This window comes from Microtus ochrogaster, chromosome 7 (genome assembly GCF_000317375.1).
Source record: "Microtus ochrogaster isolate Prairie Vole_2 chromosome 7, MicOch1.0, whole genome shotgun sequence".
Taxonomy (NCBI): Eukaryota; Metazoa; Chordata; class Mammalia; order Rodentia; family Cricetidae; genus Microtus; species Microtus ochrogaster.
In genome coordinates, this window is record NC_022014.1 from 64,703,261 (window position 1) to 64,726,525 (window position 23,265).

Below are 23,265 nucleotides of genomic sequence, written 5' to 3' on the forward strand. Positions count from 1 at the left end.
CACACACACACACACACACACACACACACACACACAGAGAGAGAGAGAGAGAGAGAGAGAGAGAGAGAGAGAGAGAGAGAGAGAGAGAGAGAAATCAATCAAAATTTTAAAGAGAGGTAGGAAAATATGACCGTCATAATTCTAGCAAGGCCAACAGGCAGGTCTTGCTCTAGACCCCACAGGTGGGCACTAGTAAAACACCCTGTCATGTTTTAATAAATGTCAGCGCCAGCTGAGACATTACTCATTCTTATCATGTTTTCAGCCCCCACCCATCTAACAGTCCTCCTCCCAGACTTGGCCTCTTTGCCAAACATCCTGCTTAAAGACCAAGTCATACTTGAGGCTGGTGAAGCCTACTCTCTCCCCACAGGTAAATAAAATCAATTCTAAAATCGTATAAGGGAAAGAGCAATCATCTTTCCATTTTGCTTGGCATCACACACTAACGGAGTGATACTTTTATTTTTATTCTTCTCAAAACGAGGTTTACGTCCTTAGCCCAGGCTGGCCTGGAACACATACTCCTTCTCTTTCAGCCTCCTGAGTACAGGGGCTCATTATTGTAGGCTAAAAAAAAAATTAATAGCATTTATGTCTCTGTGACCCTCATTTTACACGCCTCTGGGTTTTTTCCCCGACAAATAGGCATCAATAAACAAATAATTACAGTACCATTCTTAATCATCTTTATATGGTGTATATAAAAGAGTCAATCTGGAATTGAGAGGTCAATTTCAAAAGTGAGTATCTGGCAGGTTTTCAAGACATTAAGAATTGTTGTGTTTTTTTTTTTTTTTCTTCTCTCCTCAGAAAAGCATTATCTTCTATCACAGCTTCGGTTACATTTTCCTGGCATCATTTTAATAAATAAACTGCTTACGCAAATTACAGAGACCTTAAACTTGGGCCAACTGCTTTTGGGATGGAGACTGAGCAAGCTTTGAGAAAAGAGCCAAGGTCTGGATCCAACAGCCTTGAGGTGAGCTGGCCCAAAGCAATTGCCTCTGGCTGGCTCTGCCCACCCTGTACCTCTCCAGTTGCGATAAAGTGTGTCGCCCAGGGACAGGACCTCTCTGCTCTGAAGACCTGATGTGGCTGGTGCCAGGGAAGGGCCCTTTTGGTGGGGCAATGGCTGTATGGAATGGTTGTTTCTCTCCAAAGTCATTAGCATTGCATTTATAAGTGACTGCTAGCTGTGGGGAAAAGTCATCCATCAAGCTAATCTCTATTTTGCTCTCAGTGGATCCTGTTCCTTTGCCTCTGGCAATGTTCCACAGCAAACAGGCCTGCTGGGTAATGGCAGCCAAAGGGATCGCCAGGGCCAGAAACTATTCCCTCTCTAGCCAATCCTCCTGGCTTTCAGACACCCCATTCATTTCCCACAAGGGACCCCAGCTGTCCAGCTCTTTCCCTGGAGGGACCCAGGAGTTCAGGAGCCCAGGGTCTGAAGTCACAGGAAGGGTCAGCTAAGGTTTCCCTGGAATAACCCTCACGCTGGGGGTTCTGTTCCCTTGGAAAGAGAGGAAGGTAGATTCAACTTCAGCAGCCCACATTCCACACTTTCTACAGGCCTGAACTGTGGAGACGCAGAAAGAGAGCTGAGCTAGCCTCTCCCCTGATTCTCAGCCTCCTGCCAGCAAAAGAGCAAACTGGAAGAACAGAGTCCGGTCGCCTCCCTTACTTCTCCCTCACTTCTCCCTCAGGTGTCTGCTCCAGCCCCACCCTGGGATCAATACCTAATGCGAGCTTAAGATTTTATCTGCCATTTGCAAGGAGAAAGCAACAAACTTGCCCCCAGTGATTAAACCCTTTGATGATCTGCCCGGCATTTTCCCCGGCTACCGCTAACAAGCTTTAGAGAGCAAATGAAATGACTCTGAGAAAATTGAAAAGGCCTTTCTCTCTCTCTCTCTCTCTCTCTCTCTCTCTCTCTCTCTCTCTCTCTCCCCCCCCCCCCCGGGACACAGATCATCTCATGGAAGACCAGGGGTTACAATGACAGGCAGGAACAAAGATGGCTCTCTGCTCCCACCACATGTGACTCAGTTTGTCCATCTGAAAGCGAAGAGCAGTATGGACAACAAGGGAGGTACAAGGGTGGTGAGCAGGGAGCAGGGAGCAAACTGTGTGAAAGCAGGCTAAGCCCTGGCTGGTTCTCCCGTGTGCAGAGCTGCTTGGTACAAGGCCTGCAGAGTGGCCGTGAGCTTGGGCTGCAGGTCACATAGGCCGAGGGAAGGTCTCAGTTCTGCTACTGCTTGGGTGCATCCCTGGGCAGCTCAGTTCGCCTATGACTATTTGTCACACGCAGTCCTTGTGCTGGCTCCCATACTCGCGCAGCGTTGGCTGCGTCTACTGAGATGATGGACGTAGCCCATTAAGAATGGCCATGGATCTCTGACCGTGCAATCAGGGCGGGTGTCGAGACAGGATACCCGTGCCCCTTTCAGAAAGGAAGGACAGACATCCTCTACATGTTGCCTCTCGGGCTGCTGGGAGTACCCCCAAGATGTCCCCTCTCAAATTGCCTCAGCAGAAGAGAGCCAAGAGGACACAAGTTCCTGGATGGAAAATATTCCTGGATGGCTCCTGTGGATACAGAGATGATGCCCAGTCCTACCTGGGACAGGGATGGACCTCCTCATCTCTGACGTCATCATAGGCCAGATTCTCCCTCTAGCCACCCCCAGTCAAGGACTCTTCCTAATAAGCCTCAATTCCCTCCCATATTCTTGGAGAAAGAAACTGCAATGGTGGAAAGTGAACCCCCAGGGACCTCTGCCCTCCCCAGGTGTGTGGGGGTGGGGCTTAAAGCTAGAGGAAGACCAGCTTTATCTAGGGGTAAGATGAGAACATTCCCATACTGCCTAGCTCCACTGGGAGGCAGGGTCTAAACTCTCATCCCCTGGCTTCTCTCCCACGCCATTAGGGCTACCAGGCTGGTCCTTTAGTGGACAGAAGTCAACAGTCACTCAGATATGGCTCAGGTTCATCCCTTCTCTACATGGACCACAGGGGTCTATGAATAGAGTGGCAATTAACTTGATCTCTGTTTCCTAAGAGCGAGAATGGCCCAAGTGAGCCCAGTCCATGGGCCTCAGAAGTCCATACCTCAGTCTCCCTGAGCAGCTGTGGCTCCTGATACACGGAGAGGTCCATGTTCCTGGGAGCAGGGACAAGGCACAGCCTGGGCTCCCTACCCAACAGGGCGGGTGACAGACTTGAGATATCCAACCAGGCAGTGATAACAGCTGGGGCTCATGGCCAGGCTGGGCACTTTAAGATAAGAGCTGGAGGCAGTGTGAGGAGAGAGGAGTCCTCACCTTCTGCTGCGGTCACCCTTTCCCCTCCAGAAGAAGGGAGGCAGGAAGCTGAGGAGGCGAGGGTGAGGTGCCAGCGCCAGTTTTCTTTCCTGAGCTTATATCACCCAATCCCAAGGCATGCTCCACCATGCCTGGGGTGTGGGAACGATGTTGGCAGACAGGACCCGTGCTGCTGCTCAGATTTAAAGGTTTTTCTCACTTTCCTAAATGCTCCAAATGCAGGCACTACCCTATTGCTAGCATTCAGCCCAAGAGAACCTTCTGGGCTGTTTGGAGATTGAAAAACATGTATGGGCAAAAGTTCCTAACTACACAGAAAATACACTAGAGAGGCTAAAGCAACAGATACCGCCTTCCTGCTACACTGCCAGATCAGCTTCTTGGCTATGCAGCCTGCGCACTCTCGTGTGGCCCCCATTCAGAGATTCCCACCTCATCTCAGGGCCCTGTGGTTGCTTTGAGATTCATCATCAGACCTGTTCAGAGACTCAACAAACCAGAGTCGGGCCTGCATCTGCTACAGGGGTTTGAACCTCTGGCAGGGGATCTGGATGCCAAACACCGGGGCTCTGCCCTCTCCCCAGCCCCCAGAGCCCACCAGATGTCTGGACTCACTAGCAAAGATGTCGTGAATCTGGTGGGACCTCCTTCCATCTCCTAACAATGCTCAAACTCCCACTCACAGAAGGAACACAACCCTATCTTTGCATGCTAGGCTGTCGGGTCTTTCCTCTGAAAAACCAAAGCGACGCACCCTGGTCCTCACAGGGAAGATGTTCCCAGGCACATTCTCTGAGGCCAGATCTCACCTCTCCCAGTGCCCAGTCATATGAAGCTTCTCGCCATGTCCTACATGTGGGTGCGCGCACACACACACACACACACACACACACACACACACACGGGTACACACACACACATACACACGAGTACACACACACACACAGCTTAGAAAGTAACTCATTGTGCTATGGTTCCTCGATTTGACCTTAGACCCTGACATAAATAAGAAAAGGACATAGTCACCATGACATGGCCCAGCAACCTCCTGGGATACTGAGTTCTGACAATGACTTCTGAGAACACAAGCAGATGGAATCACTCACCCAGAAAAACCTGTTCCCCTCTGGGCACACATAGAAAGAGTCTGGAATCAGTAGCCTTGGGCTGGAAGCTTCGTGGGGACTCAGAATATCTCTCTCCTGGGCCTTGGTATCTCAGCCACAGAATGGTAAAGATAGTCATCATAAGATCTAACACTTACGCACACTTATGCTTCGCCTTACGCTTGCCAAACAACACTAGTAAAGTAAGTACTTGACCTGGTTGGGTTTTTAGTCCACTTGACACAAGTTCGAGTCTTCTAGGAAGGGCAGCCTCAGAGGGGAAAATGCCTTCCTTGTCAGGCTGCCTGTAGGCAAGTCCGCGGGGCATTTTCTTGATTAACGACTGGTGTAGGGACACTGAGCTAACTGCAGGCAGTACCACCCCTAGGCAGCTGGGCCAAGAAAGCAGTCTAAGACAGCCAGGAGAAAGAAGCCAGTCATCAGTGTCCTTCCAGGGTCTCTGCCTCGGTTCCTGCCCTGAGTTCCTTTGACGACAGACTGATGTGGAAGTGTAAGTTGAAATAAACCCTTTCCTCTCCAAGGTGCTTTCGGACGTGGGGTCTTACCACAGGACCAAAAATCCCTCAGACACTGTGGTTACTACTTTCGTTTTATAAATGGAGACACGGAGGAAGCACAAAAATGTGCAGTAATTTCTCCAAACTCACAACTCTCTGAGTCCCAGGATGGCTGTGGATATCAAAGTATGAGAGACACAAGGAAATGGTGCATTGGCTCCAGTTTTAAAAATTATGCATCTGTTTGTGTGTCTGTGTCATATATACGTCGTACATATGCCCATGGAGGCTATAAGCCTTGCCTCTCCTTGGACTAACTGGGGTTGTTGTTGTTGGGGTGGTAGGCGGTCACCTGAGGTGGGTGCTGGGAAGTGAACTGTTGCCTCTGAAACAGTAGCCAGCTCTCTTAACCTGCGTTGTTTCCCCAGACCATCTATGTTTACTTTCTACAGACAGAGTCTCTATGTTGCCCAGGTTGACTCTTATATGTCAGCATTCTGAGGAAAGGAGACTACAAGCTTGTGGCTACCATGCCCAGCGTGGTATTTAGACATCTGTAACACCAGAGACAAAGCCGATGATGACAGAAAACGATCACAAATAGTACATCATGGGCACACCCTACCCTCCATCCCTCCAGCTCTGTCTCCTCGCCTCTCTCCTTGTCCTCTACCCTGCCCTATCCACCCAGTGCTCAACCTTCCATTCTTGAGAAAGCCGCTGAAAGCTGGGTTACCAGGCACACTAGGGCAGGATGTGCAGGTCTCTCCCCAGCCCTGCTTCATTTCTCCCTCCCTTTCACTCCGCTGCTTGCCCCAGACAGGAAGGAGATTCAGTCACCGCGGGGTAACTGCTTCTAATCACAGGTGACAGCCGGAATGTAAACAACGGGAGAAACAGCTAAATGCAATAGATGTGGCAAGGAAACTCTGGGTTGGCTCGGGGCTCCTTCCCTGGAGAACGCCCCACACCCTTTCCTGCCACCCTTCTTCAGAAGCACTGCTCATTAACACCCTACTAATAAGAACCCCAGAAACACGGTGCTTCTGGAGCACAGAGCACTATCACAGCGTCCTCTGACTTTGCCCTCAGATGGTTCAGATTCCTCCCATTTTCCTATTCAAATCAATGATTTTCACATATTTTGCTGGCAGGTAGAGTTGCTGAGAGTTCCACTCCTAGGCAAAGCTCAAACACTGTAAATCAGTTCAAAGGTTTGTGGACCCCAGATTGAGTAAGACCCGTTTCCTACAACATCGATTGACCAGGAGGAACAAATAAGAATAGATGTCCCCTAAGCACTGGGAGGCTGATGGGACATTTTCAAATCTGCAATCGCTGTAATCAGTGAACAGATTCAAGACGAGGTTTTCCCGACTCCTCCAGCTCGTCCTGTAGGTTGACAGTCTGCCTCCTAAGCTACCTCCATCGATGCAAACTGACAGTCCGATTGAGTAATTACCATGAGTAATTTCCACTAGGATCACTGAACTGAGTGCTGAGGTTGGCCAGGCGCTAAGAGAGCCAGGACGAGAAAGGTAAGTTAAGGAATGTGCTGGACACGGCCGCTCAGTTCAGCTGGAGTTCCCTAGCCGAGAGGGTTCGCGCTGTCTGGTGTCTGGATGCTTGCTATGGTGGCCCTCTGTTATTAACATCCATCCCTCCCACAGATGGCTATGTCCACTTGCTGGTTCCTGATTCTTCCTTAGCTCTTTGGTCAGTGGGACAGGAGGCGAGAAGGGCTGGACGCTGGGAGAGAACGAAGGGGCAGTTTCCTTTCGCTGGGGCCATCTTACCTCTGTGCCTGTTGGTGGTTTTGTCAAACATCAGCATCGCATCCTCCACCTGAAACAGAGAAGAGAGGCTGCGTCAGGACTTCTCACGAAACACAGACAACATTACAAACACAGATTGCATGGGGGGAAGAGAGGTGATTTCCATTACCAATATTAGAAACCCAGACTGTGCGAGGTGAGGGAGAGGGTTCCCATCATTGAAGTAAGAGTACCTTAAATAGAAAATATTTGTAAAAGGGAAAATAAAAACAAAACCGTCTACTTGGCATAACCTTAGTTAACATACAGTATAGTTCCCTTTAGAGTGTGTATGGGGAGAGTATCCGTGGGCACCTATGTTAACGAATACACTGCCCCCTCCCTGTATAATTAAACAAATCCATACCTCTTTTAGAATTGTTTATGTTATATTATTTGTGGAACTTTATTTATTTATTTATTTGTTTATTTTGGGGCTTTTCAGTTGTACAAATATTCCACCCAGGTCACTACATCAGGACAACTGGCCAGCATTCCACAGAGCAAGAGGCCCTAACCTACGTCTCTTCTGACGAATGCTTAGTTTGTTCAGTTATAAACAACAGACTTCAGCAGTCTCCCTCTCACTGGCTGACCCATGCTCCCTAAAACTCATTGACTGAAGCCCTAATTTCTAGTACCATATAGGTGGACTGGGTGCTTTAGTTTTAAAAAGATTTAAATTTTTATTTATGTGTATGCACCTGTGTCTGTATGCACTGTGTGCGTGTGTGCGGACGCCTGTAGGAACAAAAGGAGGGTGTTGAATCCGTAGGAACTGGAGTTACAGGGAGTTCTGAGGTGCTTGACTGGGTGCTGGGAAACCCACTTTGGATCCTTAGCAACAGCAATTAAGTGTGCTCTTAGTTGCCAGGCCACTTCTCCACCCAAAATTTAGATGAGGTCATTAGGGTGGGCCTAATAATACGAATGGTGTTCTCCAATGGGGATGTGAGGGCAGGGACCCACAGGGACGGGAAACCATAGGTCAACAAGGCCTCAGGAGAAACCAACCCTGCCTCACCTCAATCTTGGACTTCTGGCTTCCCAAATAAACAGACATGAGACAAATCTATTTTGGTTGTTGAACCTCTCCAGCCTGTGGTGCTTTGCTATGGCAGCCTTAGCACATGGCACACAGATGCACAGATGCTAGGGGTCTGTCTTCTCTCATGCCCTGCAACTCTTGGGCACTTCTAGCAGTAGGATTCCATTCAGATCTCAAGAAACCACCGACAACCTACATACAGCCTCGGAATTCACTCCTGTCGTTTGTAGATCTAATCCTTTAGACCACAAGACACACATTTATCCCAGAGAAAACTTGTTTCGCCAGGGAGAAGTGGCAGCTCTCTCCATGTACTTTGCACCTAACATTGGAGGCAGAAAACAACCCAATGGCACAGCTACACAACTGTTAGCCAGAAGACTCTGCTTGCAGAAGTCGGGGTGTGTGGATGTGGCTGGAACGATCTTAGCACTCACTTATGTTCAAAGGCTCACAAGCAAGCTGTGAGGTGTGTGTGTGTGTGTGTGTGTGTGTGTGTGTGTGTGTGTCGGGGGTGGCACTTCAGCTAAGCCACCTCAAGAGGAATCACAGGCTATTCATTTCTCACTCCTCCTGGGTGAAACAATGAAATGAGCTTTAAAACGGTGCCTCTGGACAAACGGAATCCATTTTTCTAGATTCTACCACCTACAATAGTGGGCAGAGTGAAGTTCAGGCAAGAATGGGAGAGGTAGGCAAGCCATTCTGGAAGAGCTCGGCCTCACTTCAACATCCTTCTGAAGGCAGGGCTCCCTTTGTTGCTAAGCAACCCAGGCTGAACAAACAGGCTCCTGGGGCCTCACCCTTCTGGTGTCCCCGCTCCTGCAGTCATTTGCTGTGGGGAGGGTAGCCTTGCCTGGCAACTCCTCCAGCAGGGAGCTGCCCCCCCTCCCCTCCCAGGCACCAGCTGGCAGGAGAGGTAATGCTAGTTTGAGATCACTTGAACAGGGCCTCCTTCCCTGGGCTGTTCCTGGAACCCAGGCCTTGGCAGGCTTCAAGAGTCCCCCAGACACCTGCTGAGGCCATACGCCTCCCATGCACCAACCAAGCAAACCACCATAAGATCAACCGGTGTGTTTGTACACAAAGCAGTCACACTCCAGCATATGGCATCTCAGACTCAGACCTGGGGATGCCAGAAGAATTCAGATGCCTGGGGTGTGGGTGTGGGTAGGGGGTAAGGCCTGTGGAGAGTGCAGGTAAATGCAGCATCTGCTTCTGTGCACCCATCTCCACATTTTCTGAGCTGTTTGCCAAATCCTGATCTTGAACTGAAAATGCCTAGCAGCGAAGGAAACAGCCTCCCTTCTGTGTTGGCCATGTCTTCGTACTGAAATTCAGATCCCCGTAGGAAATAAATATTTTGAATTAAAAAAATTTAAAAAAAACCCTGTCTTTCAGCAGTCTGTAATTGGCTCCCTGCTTCTCCTTGCTAAGTTTGCCTGCTTTCTTCTGTACCCTCCACATTCCCTTCACCCTGGTGAGTGTGGGGAGGGGGGATCTGTGTGTGTGTTTTGGGGGCAAGCATTGTTGTAGAGAATAGGGCTCTTTTCCACGCAGTCCAGCTGTACAATGGGACTCTCGAAGACCTCCTGAATGGATAAAGTGTCAGGGTGCAAGAAGAATTCTATTAACACTTTAGAAAATACAACATCTAAGAAGTAGCTGGAGAGAAAGAGAAAGTGGGAGGGGGATCAATGTGGATAAGACCCAGTCCTGAGGGTTGGGGGGGAAACTTTTCAGGGGTTGCAAAACACTTATTAATTCAGAGAAGCCATCAATGCGATGGAAATCTGGCAGGACAGCAAGAGCCGAAACCAGGAGAATTTGAATACACAAAGGCTGAATAGAATGAAAACCGCAGCCTCACATACGGGCCTGGTTCTCACGGTTCTAGGAGAATCAAACAGAAGCGGCCTGTGCAAGTCTCTGGTAAGGAGAAATATGGGGCACAGTGGAGATGACTGGTATCAGCGCCAGAGCCAGCCAACTGGTAACAATTTCAGCTTCTATGTTCCACAGGAGCCATTGTACATAGGTGTGCACCTGAAACTGATACAAAGGGGTTGGCTGTGTGGTCATAGGCCTCCAAGAAGGGCTAAGAAGATGGGTGTGGAGTTGGGGTTATAGTGTGATGATGTTCTGACCTCAGGAAGAAGACATCATTAAGCCTGTGAAACACTGAGGGACATGGCCCTAGAGCCAACATTTTGTGGGGACAATGTCTTGGCATGCTACCTCACAGATTTTTTTTTTTTTGTACTGGAGAAGGCACCTAACTAGTCTTGGGAGTCCCCTGAAGGAGAGAGGGGAGAAGACATGAAGATGAGGTGTCTCAACCTTAGGTGGCTTTGTCCCAAGCCCTGGTGTGAGCCTGGCCTGTTTGGGAGAAAAGTTTATCCCAACCACAAAAAGTCTCTAGTAATGACCCAAGGTAGCCTACCTTTAGAAATGGAAACGAAAGATCATAAAACTTTCAGGTCAGACAGCTGGGAAGGGATGCTCTCTGACTTGAGCCTGGAAGATCTAGCATGTGAGTTTCTGGCTGTGGAAGGTTCCAGTAAATCTCGCTCAGCAAGGTAAGGCTATCAACGAAAGGAGAGCAGCACCAAGGGTCTCTTGGACATATGAGATTTGCTCAGAGGCGGGTGGTCCACAGACCCCTCAGGGCACCCTAGGATTTGTGTACCTATTGAGGTTCCCGATCCCATAGGTATTCCTACTGGCCTGTGGCCTCTTCCCCACCCTACTGTTTGAATAATGAGGGCCCGGAACAGAAAGGGTGTGAATATACTTTAGGGCAGAAAGCAACCTCTAGCAAGTATACTCCCATCCAGCCCCTCCTCTGCTTGCGCCTGGTCATCTAACATCCTGAGGAGTTCACAGTGGAAACAGCAGAGGAAAAGCTGACGTGGAGAAAGGTTTCTTAACCTGCCCCTGCACTAATACAGAATGAAGCCAGCATTAGCCCACATGATGCAAACTTTCTTTGTAGCAGTTAAACATTTGCTAACATTCCACATCAGGCTTGGTCAACCCAGTCTTAACCTAAAAATCCAGCTAGTGGCGGCTTCATTTACTTCTACACACCCTGCACGTCTCAGGCACTTCCTACTTGCAAACCTTCAGTGCTGAGGGATAATGCTCTTGTGCACTGTAAAGATTTGCCACTCATTAATTTAATAAAACTCTGACTGGCCAGTAGCCAGGCAGGAAGTATAGGGAGGGCGACCAGACTAGGAGAATTCTGAGAAGAGGAAAGGCAGGGAGTCAGTCACGAGTCAGATGCAGAGGAAACAAGAGGAGAAAGTCTTACTGAGAAAAGGTATTAAGCCATGTGGCTAAACAAAGACAAGAATTATGGGTTAATTTAATCTGTAAGAGCTTGTTAATAATAAGCCTGAGCTAATAGGCCAAACAGTTTATAATTAATACAAGCCTCTGTGTGTTTCTTTGGACTGAATGGCTGTGGGACCAAGCAGGACAGAAACTTCTGACTACACATCAGCCTATATACAATCAAGAGGAAGGTCCCACAGCTCTATTGGACAGGTCACATTAATGACCCAACACCCAGTAATTTTGTAGTTTCTCTCCCCAAAGCGAAAAAGCCTATTTCCCCATCCCTTCAAACAGGACCTGGCCAATAAAATGAGCTGAAGAGAAGAGTGTATCTGTTAGGGGCCTGGCCTGGAGCAACTCAACATGCTTCCACTTGTTCTTTCTTGGACCTTGGCCATCACCATGAGGGATATGCCTGGGCACATGCATTAAAGAATGAGGCACACAGGGCGAAGAACATCTTTCCCCATTTTCCACAGCTGAGACCCAGGTGAGACCAGTAAGATCAGTAAACTACTCCCAGTGTACCCTAGACAGCAGCTACTGTCTGCCACTGAGGTTCTGCAGCTTGTCACACAGCATTCTTGTAACACTAGAAAATACATCCATAATCCCTTCCTCCAAACGAGTAAATAAGTAACTCGAAAAGAACACCTTGCATTCAGAAGATGGGGTTTTAAATAACACCAAAGAGCAAACAAAGGCAGGGGGGGGGGCAGAAGAAGGAAAAATGCTGAAATGAGGGTCAAGTAGTGAGCCACCAGGTTCCACACAGCAAATGGAGCCTTTCAGACGGACACAAGTATTAGGGTGTTAGGGTGTGTAAGGATCTCTGCTTTTAAGCTTTATCCCAGCAGCAAGGGTAAACACCTAGGTCCTAGAAAGGCCAAGAGAAGACAGCAACATGTTTCTCACCAAATGAGCACCATGAACACACAGGAATCATTACTCAAAGTCAGCAGGGGAAGTCATCTTAACCCCGATTTCTTTAATCAATGAGCGAACCCTGTTTCAAATGCCTCAAAGATTTGATATGAGCCAGACAGTTTTGTTGGGTGATTCTGAAGTGGTCAGATGGTACTGACTGTATCGAAAGTTTAAACTTTACTTTTTCCAGCTCATGGTGATTGAACAAGCAACCTTTAGAGTCACAATGCAGAGATGCCCATGCAAAGGGAAGTCACAAGCTTTCTTTGTCTGGTTAACTGACCTCAGCCGTCTGGACTGCCTGCTCTGCCGGGAACTTCACAGAATTAACTTCCTGGGGTGGGGAACCGCTGAGAAAAGGCAACCTGATTTGAGGGCATGGAAAACTTGCTCCCAGGAGAGGGCTAAAGATCAAAGAGTCGCAGTATTGACTCCACGGGGGCCAGGTGCAGATGAGAAAGACTGACCAGTGCTGCACGGAGTCCAGGACGGGCCCAGGTTCCCATCCCAGATTCACAGGGTCTCGGGGAGTTCAAGGTGCCTCCCTCTTTGTCCCCTGGTAGTAGCTAACAAAGGAGGAAATTGTATGAGATGACCTCTAAGATCCAAGGGTGAGGATTCCACAGAGGATGCAGATGGCAGGTCATAGAGGATGCTGGGGAAGAAGGGGAACAGGAAAGAGACGACATCTGGGAGCATCAAATCCACCACTGAAAACTGTTTGCCTTTGAAAACAGCTCTGTGAGGCTGTTCCAGAACTTTGCTGTGGTCAACACAGTCCCTACTCCTCCCAGGACCCCGGCACTCACACCCACACATCATACCTATCAAGAACAAAGCAAGAAACCACACTTCAAATGGTCCTTAAATCAACTGGCCAGATTCAAGGAGGGGAAAGGAAGAGGAGAAACCTCCTCTCTTCCAATGCGCCCCAGAACAAATGCCCTTAGCCTTCTCTTCCTGCTCCCACGTGGATGCTTCAATGGTTAGCTTACATCAACACCCGTAAATGCAGGACTGGTGATATGAGAGCCCATAGGGGTTAGAGGCCTTACTATGCTCTATAAATTCAAGGCTCTGAAGCCTAGGACCTGGCGCTAGAACCTGTGTTGTGTCAAGTGTGGGTCACTTATGCTCCAATCGCTGTGTCTAGACTAAAGTGGCTCCTAATTATGTCCCTTTCTGATGCTGACCTTCTCAGCATACAAAGGGGGCGGTGGTGTTAACCACTGACAGAGAGAGAGCAGGCGGCAGAGGGTGCAGCCCGGAACACCCCATTAAATTCACGCTGTAATTTGTATCTGTGGTTTTAGCCTTGACTGCTGCTCCTGGTAGCACCTGGAGGGCTGTTGAACACCTGTTGCCTAAGCCACCCCCTCTGGCTTGTTAAGGTTTCCTAGGGCTTACTATTGTAGGGCACCCTACAGAAGGCCTCTTAAGCTCCCTAGTGATCTGTGTTCTTAAAGGCACAGAACCCCTGTTCTAAATGGTTAAATGTAGTGGGAGGCGCCTGACTCAGAGCAGATGTCTTAAAAATAAGCTAGCTTGGTACTAGTGGGCCTTGAGCTGCCCAGGGGTGGGGTGCTGGACACAGAGACAAGCATGCACCCTGTTTTTTGTTCTGGTCTTAGTCTATGAAAATCAGGATTTTGTTCTAAAGTAGCCAGAAGGACCAACCACCGAATCTAGCATTGTATTTTTGAGACACTGTCTCAAAATACATCCTAGGCTGGTTTTGAACACTTACACAGCCAAGGATGACCATGAGCTCTCGATCCTTCTACCTTCTAAGTGCTGGTATTAGAGGCTTCCGACACCATTTCTAGTTCACAAGACGGAACCTCCTGCATGCTAGGCAAGCACTCTCAGCGGCTGTTACATTCCCAGCCCCGACCCCAGAACTTTTAAGACAATCTAATGAAACCAAAGCTTCCTCTTCCTCTTCATATTTCCACAGGGTTATCATAGCCTTGGTCTTCGTATCAGCCCATGAGGAAGAGATTACCATCAACACTCTGAACCCCAGCTTTCCCATTGCTCATCCCAGAGCTGCCAAGAACCCGTGACTGTCACGCCGGTGCTGGTCTCACAAGAGCCCGTGACTGTCATGCTGGTCTCAGGGATTCAAGCCTCTGCCCCTCTGCCTCGTCGAGATTCTTGCCTCCCCAGCTGTGGTCCAGCGACCTCTCTGCCACTGCTCTGCGCATTCACCCTGGAAGGTCCCAGCAACAGAGGTGCCCTCACGGCTTCTGTTCCAGTCACTGCTGCTGGTTCAATTCCAGAAGTCCAACACTCTGGCTTATACCAGTCCCCGAGGACTTGTTTGTTTTGATTCACACTTGAATCTCCACTGAATAGTAGGAAACGAGACCTCTTGGTTTCTTCCATATCCTATTTCTAAAATGTGGCAAAATACACGTAACATTAAATGTGCTGTTTTAATCACGTCTTTACCATTCAGCTCACAAGCACTAAGTGTATTTCCCAAACTCTTCATTAAAGGCTCGTAAGTCTTGTGGCTAGAATATTCTCCCCTCTCAAGCAGGACTGTGTTCTGTCGGTCCTATTTGTCTTACTTCTGTGTTCTTAACCCATGCGGAATCACCCCACTTTTCCATTTTACTTATGTAAAACCAAACCCCGAAGCTCATCGGACTGAAATTACAAATTACGTAACAAAGGGACACTTGTCAGGGTCCTGAAGGGATGAGGTTTCCTAGAGAACCCTTCCCTGGCTTGAGGCAGTTTCCTTACAGGCAAGACCTCCTGTTGAGCTGATCTGAATGCAGATTCTATTAATGAAATGCACCCCCCCCAAATTAAAGATGGATAGTGATGGTTGTGGTAGTGATCACCCCCCTCCAAATTAAAGATGGATAGTGATGGTTGTGGTAGTGATCACCCCCCTCCAAATTAAAGATGGATAGTGATGGTTGTGGTAGTGATCACCCCCCTCCAAATTAAAGATGGATAGTGATGGTTGTGGTAGTGATCACTTACGACAAGGGGCAATTTACAATGTTTATTAAGTTCTTGCAGAATCTCTGTAGTGGATATTATCATACCCATTTTATAGGTTGAAGACATTAGAGTTGTTGAGACTAAGGAACTCGGTTGGCATATCACACATAACAAACAGTGGAGCTGGGATATGAAACTGGGTATGACCCTTAGCTCTTGCTTCCTTTCACTGTTCCATTTTCTTGAATTCCAAGAGCTTAGGGTAGTGCTACCTTAAAAGCTTCCCAAACAGTCAGAAGTGATCTTGGGGACAACTGAAGAGTTGAAGGAACAGGAGGACATGGAGGTTCCTTTCCTTGAGGCAGGCAAAATTCTAAAGCTAATCACTGGGGTCCTCCATGGTCCCAGGGCAAGAGCGGGAACTGGATGGGAGTCCTGGAAGTCAATCCAGGGCTCAGCCTGTGAGAGCTGTCTACTAGGGACAATGGGCACTGCAAAATACACACCATGCCGTCCACCCTCGGGCTGGCAGGAAGGCTTACATGATGGCCACTGAGTCTCCGGTTCAGCAGACCCTCATCCTAGGTGAAGCTGGCCCAATTCCTTGACCTTCTGAGCACTTCTTTTGCTGTATCATGAACACGAACACACATCCACACACACTAAAAAGTGGGTCACACCAAAGAACACCCACTAACAGGATCGGCATGCCCTTGGGGGAACAGTCACAAGAGGATCCATCTTAAGAGAGCGCAGGTGGCGCACGCCTGTAATCCCAGCACTCGGGAGGCAGAGGCAGGCGGATCTCTGTGAGTTTGAGGCCAGCCTGGTCTACCAAGGGAGTTCCAGGACAGGCTCCAAAGCTACAGATAAACCCAAAAAAAAAAAAAAAAAAAAAAAAAGAGAGAGAGAGAGAGAGAGAGAGAGCACAGTCAGCAAGAGGCTCTGAGGCTCTGGTTAGAGTTAGGGCTCCCTGTCAGCTGTGTAGACAAAGACCTCATCTCCGGCAACCCCCAAGCACCCAGGGAGGGGCAGGAGGTGTTCTCTAGGGAGATCTGAGTCAGGGTGTGGAGAAGAGGTAAAGGAAGGGAGGCGGTGAGAGAGAGGTTGGGCATGAGCTGCTGGAGGAGAAGCAGTTGGATGCTGCAAGCTGACAGCTGTCACAGGGAAATGGCATCTGGCCTAACGGCCTCTCGTGTGACGTTCCTTCGAGTGGCGGCTGCTGTGCTCTGGTAATCCAGTACCCGCTTTCTGGGCCGGTTGCTGAGTGCGTGTGTGCGTGCATGCATGCAAGTGAGCTCTGGGGGAGGGGAGTGGCAGGCAGGCTACTGAATGTTCCTATCTCCCTGTCTCCAACCTCTCCCATCAGGCCTCACCTACCGTGAAAAAGGCCCAAACCTGCCAGCTCTGGAGGAGAGAGGCCCATCATTAGGGGAGCGTTGATGTGCTGTAACAGTCTCTTGCATTCCCATTAAACAAATACTAAACTGCTAATTGCCAAAATGGATCCGCACGATTCTGACCAAACAGGGGAAGGGTTTATAATTGCCAAGTGTGAAAATGCACAGCCCGTAAATAAGAACCTCATCTGTCCTAATACGGGCTGATATTGATGGGCATGAAATAAACATCAGGACCAAATGGAAAAATCATCCACATCTCCTGTGGCCAATGCAATCTCGGACGGTGACAAGCGTGGCTGCAGCCATCCGCCCAGGGAAGGGAAGGAGGGGGAGGAGAGGCATTTTGCAGGCTTGAGAAGCCCAGGTTCCAATCTCTGGTTCCAATCCCTGGGGCCATGTGCCACTTCTTTCTGCCTGCAGAACAAGGAGGGAAGCTGCACAGCTTGATGGAGGGTCTAGGGCCTGTCTGCATCTGCAAGGGTCTTCTGTGTGCCCAGCCTCACTCTGCTCTGCTCTTTTACATACAGGAGAGGGCAGGTGAGGAAACAGGGAGATGAGCACTTGGCCAAGGTGGCCAGAATTGATTCATTAAACCAGTACTTACTGAGTCTTCTTGGTCTGCCCAACAGAGATAGCTGCAGAGCCTAAGTGAAAGGAATGTGGTAGCCAAATGACCCTGAGGCTTTCTGATACCTCAAGCCAAGGACCACCCCCCCCCACCACCACCACCACCGGGCCTTCCTTCCTGTGGGCTGGATGACAGGCAGACTCTGGCCCCATAGGATTCCAGAACCATCCACTTGCCTTGATTACAGGGATCAAAGGAAAGAATTGCCACAGGCTCTGAGCACACACACACACACATACACACACACACACACACACACCCAGCAGCTTGTCATTCTGATAAATTCAGCCAGATCGTGGGAGGACTGGGTGGGGTGGGGGAGCACGTGAGAAGAACCTACATCACTTCGGAACTACAGGCTTTGGAGTCACATCAGAGGTGACCCAGGGGCCACAGAGCACCTCTCCCTTCCCCCTGGGATGATCTGCTAGAGCTGAACACAGCAGTAGAAGCACCCAGAAGCCTGAAATAGCAGCTTCCACCCCTCCACTATCCAGTGTTGGCAGGAGGCAGAATTCTGTGAACTGGAGGGCACCGATTCCCTGAGTGAGTACCCCACACATTCATCGCTCATCCCCAAATCTCTCTCTGGGTCTTAATGGAATCGGCTCCAGCTTTCTGTCCTTTGGGGGGGAGGCACCCAAAAGTCAATTTCCCTGGCACCTGGTCACAAAATCACCCCAGAGTCCTGGGCCAAAGACCCATGGGTTACTCAGTTCTAATACTGACCCCAAACCGTGTCCAAAATTAGCCAAATGAAGTGCCAAGTGACTATTTTTTTTAAATATTTTATTTATTTATTATGTATGCAATGTTCTGTCTGTGTGTATGCCTGCAGACCAGAAGAGGGCACTAGACCTCATTACAGATAGTTGTGAGCCACCATGTGGTTGCTGGGAATTGAACTCAGGACCTTTGGAAGAGCAGGGAATGCTCTTAACCTCTGAGCCATCTCTCCAGCCCCCGTGACTATTTTTTTAAAGACATTCTACATTGTCTCTTTAAAATTCCCCGAACACCTTCAGATAACGGCTAACACAATGTTGCTGAGAATGAAGTTCAAGTGCAGCTAAGGCTAAGGGGCAGGTGCTTGGGGAGGGACTTCTCTAAGCAGACAGGAATAAGATAGGTGCCCCACCCACTCCTTGGCACATCCCAGGAGCAAACCAGCTCTTACTGGTTCTGTGGCTATAGGCAACCTGATGTGGCGACAGGAACCCCAGCATGGCCTTAATGTCTGGGGTTCAAACCCTACTCCACGCCACCCCCACCCGTGCCTTCTTGTGAAGGCTCTGCAGGATGGCTCGTTTTTTTTTTTTTTTTGAGTGAAAAGAAAACAATGATCATTGTTTACCTTCCCATCTGCCTTGAGAGGTAGAAATGATTGACATCGTATCCAGGGAAGCATGTGGCCAGTGGTCTGCTACAGACATCAAGCACCCAGCACCAGAACCACAGATGCTCACAGATATCTGTCAGAAATGGGGTGTGTCATGGATTAACAGCCTCTGTATTGATCGCCACACAGCCTGGCCTAGGGAAATCAGTGTGGGCGAGGGCAGTTTAATCCACACACGCTTACCCAGCTCTATGAACTGGCTGCAAGGATGCACATGCACTGTATTTTAGAAGCGCAGAGGGAATGCGAGGGGAAAAAATGGTGGCACATCCTAAAATGGAAATGCTCCTCAACATGAAAAAGAAACACGTGAGCCACAGTACATAACCTGCATGTGTCTCTTGAAGGAAATCATGCTGTTGAGAAAAATAAACAGTACCAAAGGTTGGATGAGTCTACTTCTGGAACACATAAAATGACAAAATTACTGTAATGAGACAGAGCTCAGATCTGTGCTACTAGGGTTAGGAGTGGGGCGGGGTGTGTGTGTGTGTGTGTGTGTGTGTGTGTGTGTGTGTGTGTGTGTGTGTAGCAACAAGATGGTGCTAAGTATGACGATGGCTAGCAGAATAATCATGTCAACATTTTTCTTTCTTTTTTTCTCCTCTCTCTCTCTTTCTGGTTTCTTGGGACAGGGTTTCTCAGTGTGACTCTGGCTCCTGGAACTTGCTCCATAGACCTGGCTGGCCTGGAACTCAGAGATCTGCCCAACTCTGACTCCTGGGATTAAAGGCGTGTGAGACACACACACACGCACACACTCTTACACCAGCTCACATAAAAACTAATGATGCGATGCTGTGCAGCTACCACTGTTTCCTGGTTTTAACACCACACTATGATGACAGATCATAGCATAATTGTGGGAAGTTAGGTGAAGGCACACAAGAGCACTTTGTAATATATATAAGGCAAACACACACACACACACATATAGTGGTATTTCATTTACCAAATAAATTGAAGTTGCGTGGAAGATTATTTTTTTAATAATGGTCATAATAGAAACTTTCGGTGGTATGGAAAGGGATTACCTGCCCCAAACCATATGTGTACCTGTGACCTTTAAGTTGGCCCCTATGGTTTTAGGGTGAGGTACCCAAAGTGCCTAGTAAATTTCTTTTAAAGTGATAAAATCAACTTAAGGACCCTACAGTCCTTCTGTGGACCCCTTGGGGTGGAAACTTCTAGACTCCTCATTAGGTCTTGTTACATGAGTATTGTCACTTCCCTAAAGGGAAAAAGAAGGGAGAAGAAAGTCCAGTACCCAACATCAAACCCGGAAAAGCAGCAACAGAATACCAACTCACGCTGCTCCAGGACCCAACAGGCAGCTTTTCCTTTCATTTATTTCTGCGCCACACTCCAAGGATAACAAGAGTGTTCTCATTTCAGGAGCCGTCAATTTGCTTTAGTGCCAAGGTTTTCATCGGTTTTCGGTAAGAAGGAATTACAAAGCAGGCAAATGAAATAACGCAAGGCAATCTAACATATTTCAGTGATTCAAATTGGGACGAGGGGAGAAGGAAATTAAACAAGGATGACAGGCCACCCAGCACACCTGTGTGAGGTCTACTGGCTCGGCCCTGACCCCCCTGGTAACTGTGGAACCTGATGAAGCCCTCAGTCCTCTGCTGCCAATGACGCTATCTGCCTCATCCCATCCCTTCAAATCATGTATATATGCTGTACAACTTTTACAGTAGTTTGCTTTCTGAAGCAGAGAAATCTTGTAACTGTGGGTGAACTGTCAGGAGCGGTTCCTATAAATGCCCTGTGAAAGACCGGAGGAGCCGGAAGTCCATCCCTATACATTTACTTCTCTCCCTCAGAAATCAACAGAGACACATGCTTCCTGTAAGCCTGGCCACACTACAAACCCTCACGGCATCAAACCTAAGGGTTCAACAACAATGGAACTTATAAACAAACAAAAGGGAACCCCAGTTTCTTCCTCAAACGGCTGCCTCTTGGGGTGATGATGCCTCCTGAAGACTTTCAGCAAATTCATCTAAATTTTTGGTTTTGATTAAATTGTCCAATTGCTTAGATCTGTTTTTCCCCCCTCCTTCTTCTTCTTTTCTCTAGCTACAGTGCTGAAGACAAGCTAAGAAAACATTAGGAATGATGGGGCTGAGATGCTCCACTAGCCTCTGGAGCCATGGGACACTCAAGAAACTATCTTTGACCATCACAGGCTCACAGGCGAGGGCAGAAGGTGTTTGACAGCCCTGGGGATTAGGATACCTTTGAGCCATTGAAGTATAGTAAGCCCCTTTCTCCCGATCACCATTAATTTAAGATCAAGTGAGCCATGTGACAATGACCATGTCGTATTGACTTCTACAGAATGTATCCATGTGCCAAGTTGGCTGAGCCACTTCTGGTACTGGAACTGACTCCACAGGGACAGCATCAAGGGCTCTGTCCTTCCCTGGACAGTGTGCCTCCAAGGGCTCAAGACTGATCAGTATCCCAGGGTGCTGGTCACCAAACAAAAATGGAACCCTAGAGCAGGCTTCATCCACTGGCTGCAGGGCTGCAGGGGCTGGTACCCGTTCCCCCACCCCCACCTCTGGAAAGGAAGCAGCAGAGGCAGAGGAAAGCTGACATGAGGGCCTGTAATGCCTGCTCGAATCCCAGGGACTGTGCTGAGGGCTGCAGTCCTAGAAACATGGATATGGGTGTGGGTATAAGGTTAATAGTATGTGGTACATGTGTGCAAAGGCGGAGGTCAAGGATATCGTCCTCCAGGGCTCCCCACCTTAGTTTTTGAGACAGGGTCTCTCACTGAACCTGGAGCCCACAGATTCACCTTGGCTGGCCAGCGAACCCACTCCTGAGATCTGCCTGTCTCAATCCCACAGCCCTAACATGGAGTTGCACACACGTGCAGCCACGTCCACCTTTCACAAGGTGCTGGGTGACCAGCACTCAGATCCTTCTTATTTGCGCGGCAGGTATTTTATTGACGAGCCACCGTCCTAGCTCTCACGGACCTGTTTCTAAAGGCATTGGATGGAAACAAGCGCCTGTCTCAGCCAGCTCCAGTGGCTTTCAGCACATTGTGTGGTTTTGAGAACTGTCAAGAGGGGCAGGAGATACAATGCTATTTATGAACCATGTGAAAGGAATCCAGATAATTTTCTTTAAATTATTAGGACACGAAGAAATGGGAAGGGTGCTCAAGGATGGGAGCCGCCACTCCCAGCACCCTCCCCCTGCCGTGATAAAGGTTTCAGGAGCCCCAGGTGTTACTCTCCCAGGGCTGTGCACAGAGCTCTGTGGAAAAATCCGACCACACAAGGGGGTCAAAGCCCCAGAGGACTGCAACTGCGGAGGACAGGAGAGCCTCATGGGACAGAGCCAATTTAAGAATGAATCGACCGCCAGCAAACGCGTGAGGAACACGCAGCTGCTGCCTCTCTTGTCTAAGGCTGGAAAGGCAGGCTGAAGCAGAAGTCTAAACCAGAGGACTAACTTGATGGTGGCAGAAGGAAGTGCTGGGGCAGAAAGAACGGAAGACACCGTGGTGGTCGAGCCTTTTCAAGAATGAAGCAGGCCTGAAAGGTGGAGACAGTATAGGAACACCGGAAAAGCCCTGGGGACACAGTGTTGCTAGTGCTGCTGGGAGTCTCTCAGACTGGCATTCATGTGGGGCTAGAGTTAAGGAAGGACCATGCACCCCCCCAGTGGGTACTGCATCTCCATGACTCCATGTCTGTTCCTTTGTGGACCAAGCCATGTCGGCAGATGAATGCCCTCAGAATTCTCCTGGCACCTCCGTTCCGCTCAAGAGAAAAGTACTTAAAACAAATGTTCTCCAGACGACTGAAATTCCCCCTCGCTCTCCATGTTTAGTTATTTATTAGGAAGCTTCAGCGAGGTTATTTTGAGACTTCCACGAGAAACAGCAATACTTAGCACTTCCAATTCATCTCCCAAGCAGTTTTCAAATGTCAGCTCATTAATCCCCAGTCCCCTTGAGAAGCTGTGTTCTGCCCCATCACTCAGACTGGGAAGACAGAGGCAGCACTGAGGCTGACTAGAATCAGGCGTGCCCTCGCTGGGCCCCAAGAACGATGCTGTTCTTATACTGGAGGACTGTGTCTAAGGGGATGGCTCTCAGCAGGAGCCCTGTGGCCTCTTGTCTCTTTCCGAGTTACAAAATCCTGAGGCCATAGCTTCCCAGTACCTCGCAGAGGCAGGTGACTAGCACGTGAGAACCCAGGGCATCCACTCTATGGCTGTTCTCTCAGCAGGTGCCCGGCAATGCTGGGGTCTTGCCCGCCTCTCCATTCCGCTAGTTCATCAGCACTTGGGCAGCTCTATTCTGCTGCCCACACATCTAGCACAAACCACAAGCTTGGAAGAGGTCTTCTTAAGAGAAACTATGGGCTGGGGTGCAGGTCAGTGGTAGAGTCCATGTCTAGTATGCAGCAAGCCCTGAGTTAGAGCCCCAGTGCTACATAAACCAGGAGTAGTGACACAAGCCTGCAATTCCAGCACCAGAGAAATGCATGAATCAAGACCATCCTTGAATACATAGTCTGTTTCATGTAGTCTGGGCCACATGAGACCCTATTAAAAGAAAGAAATAAAACAAAGATTGACAGAGGCATAGTGTAGTGGCACACAGATGAAGCAAGAGTATCATGAGTTTGAGACCAGATTTTACCAGATTCTGGGACACAAAAAAGATTCTGTCTCAAAAACAAATGAATAAATTTTAAAAACGAGACAGAGAGAGGAGAGGAGAGAGGAGAGGAGAGGAGAGGAGAGGAGAGGAGAGGAGA

General features: G+C 48.9%; 1 protein-coding gene across 7 annotated transcripts in view; it reads right to left on the bottom strand.

The window, feature by feature from the left end:
• Positions 1-23,265, bottom strand: part of Msi2 (musashi RNA binding protein 2) — a 371,618-nt gene that overhangs the window by 127,484 nt on the left and 220,869 nt on the right. For all 7 annotated transcript variants that reach the window (XM_026780518.1, XM_026780516.1, XM_026780517.1 and 4 more), the window contains exon 7: positions 6,744-6,792. In XM_026780518.1, the coding sequence (XP_026636319.1) occupies positions 6,744-6,792 (49 nt within the window). The remainder of the gene's footprint in view (positions 1-6,743; positions 6,793-23,265) is intronic.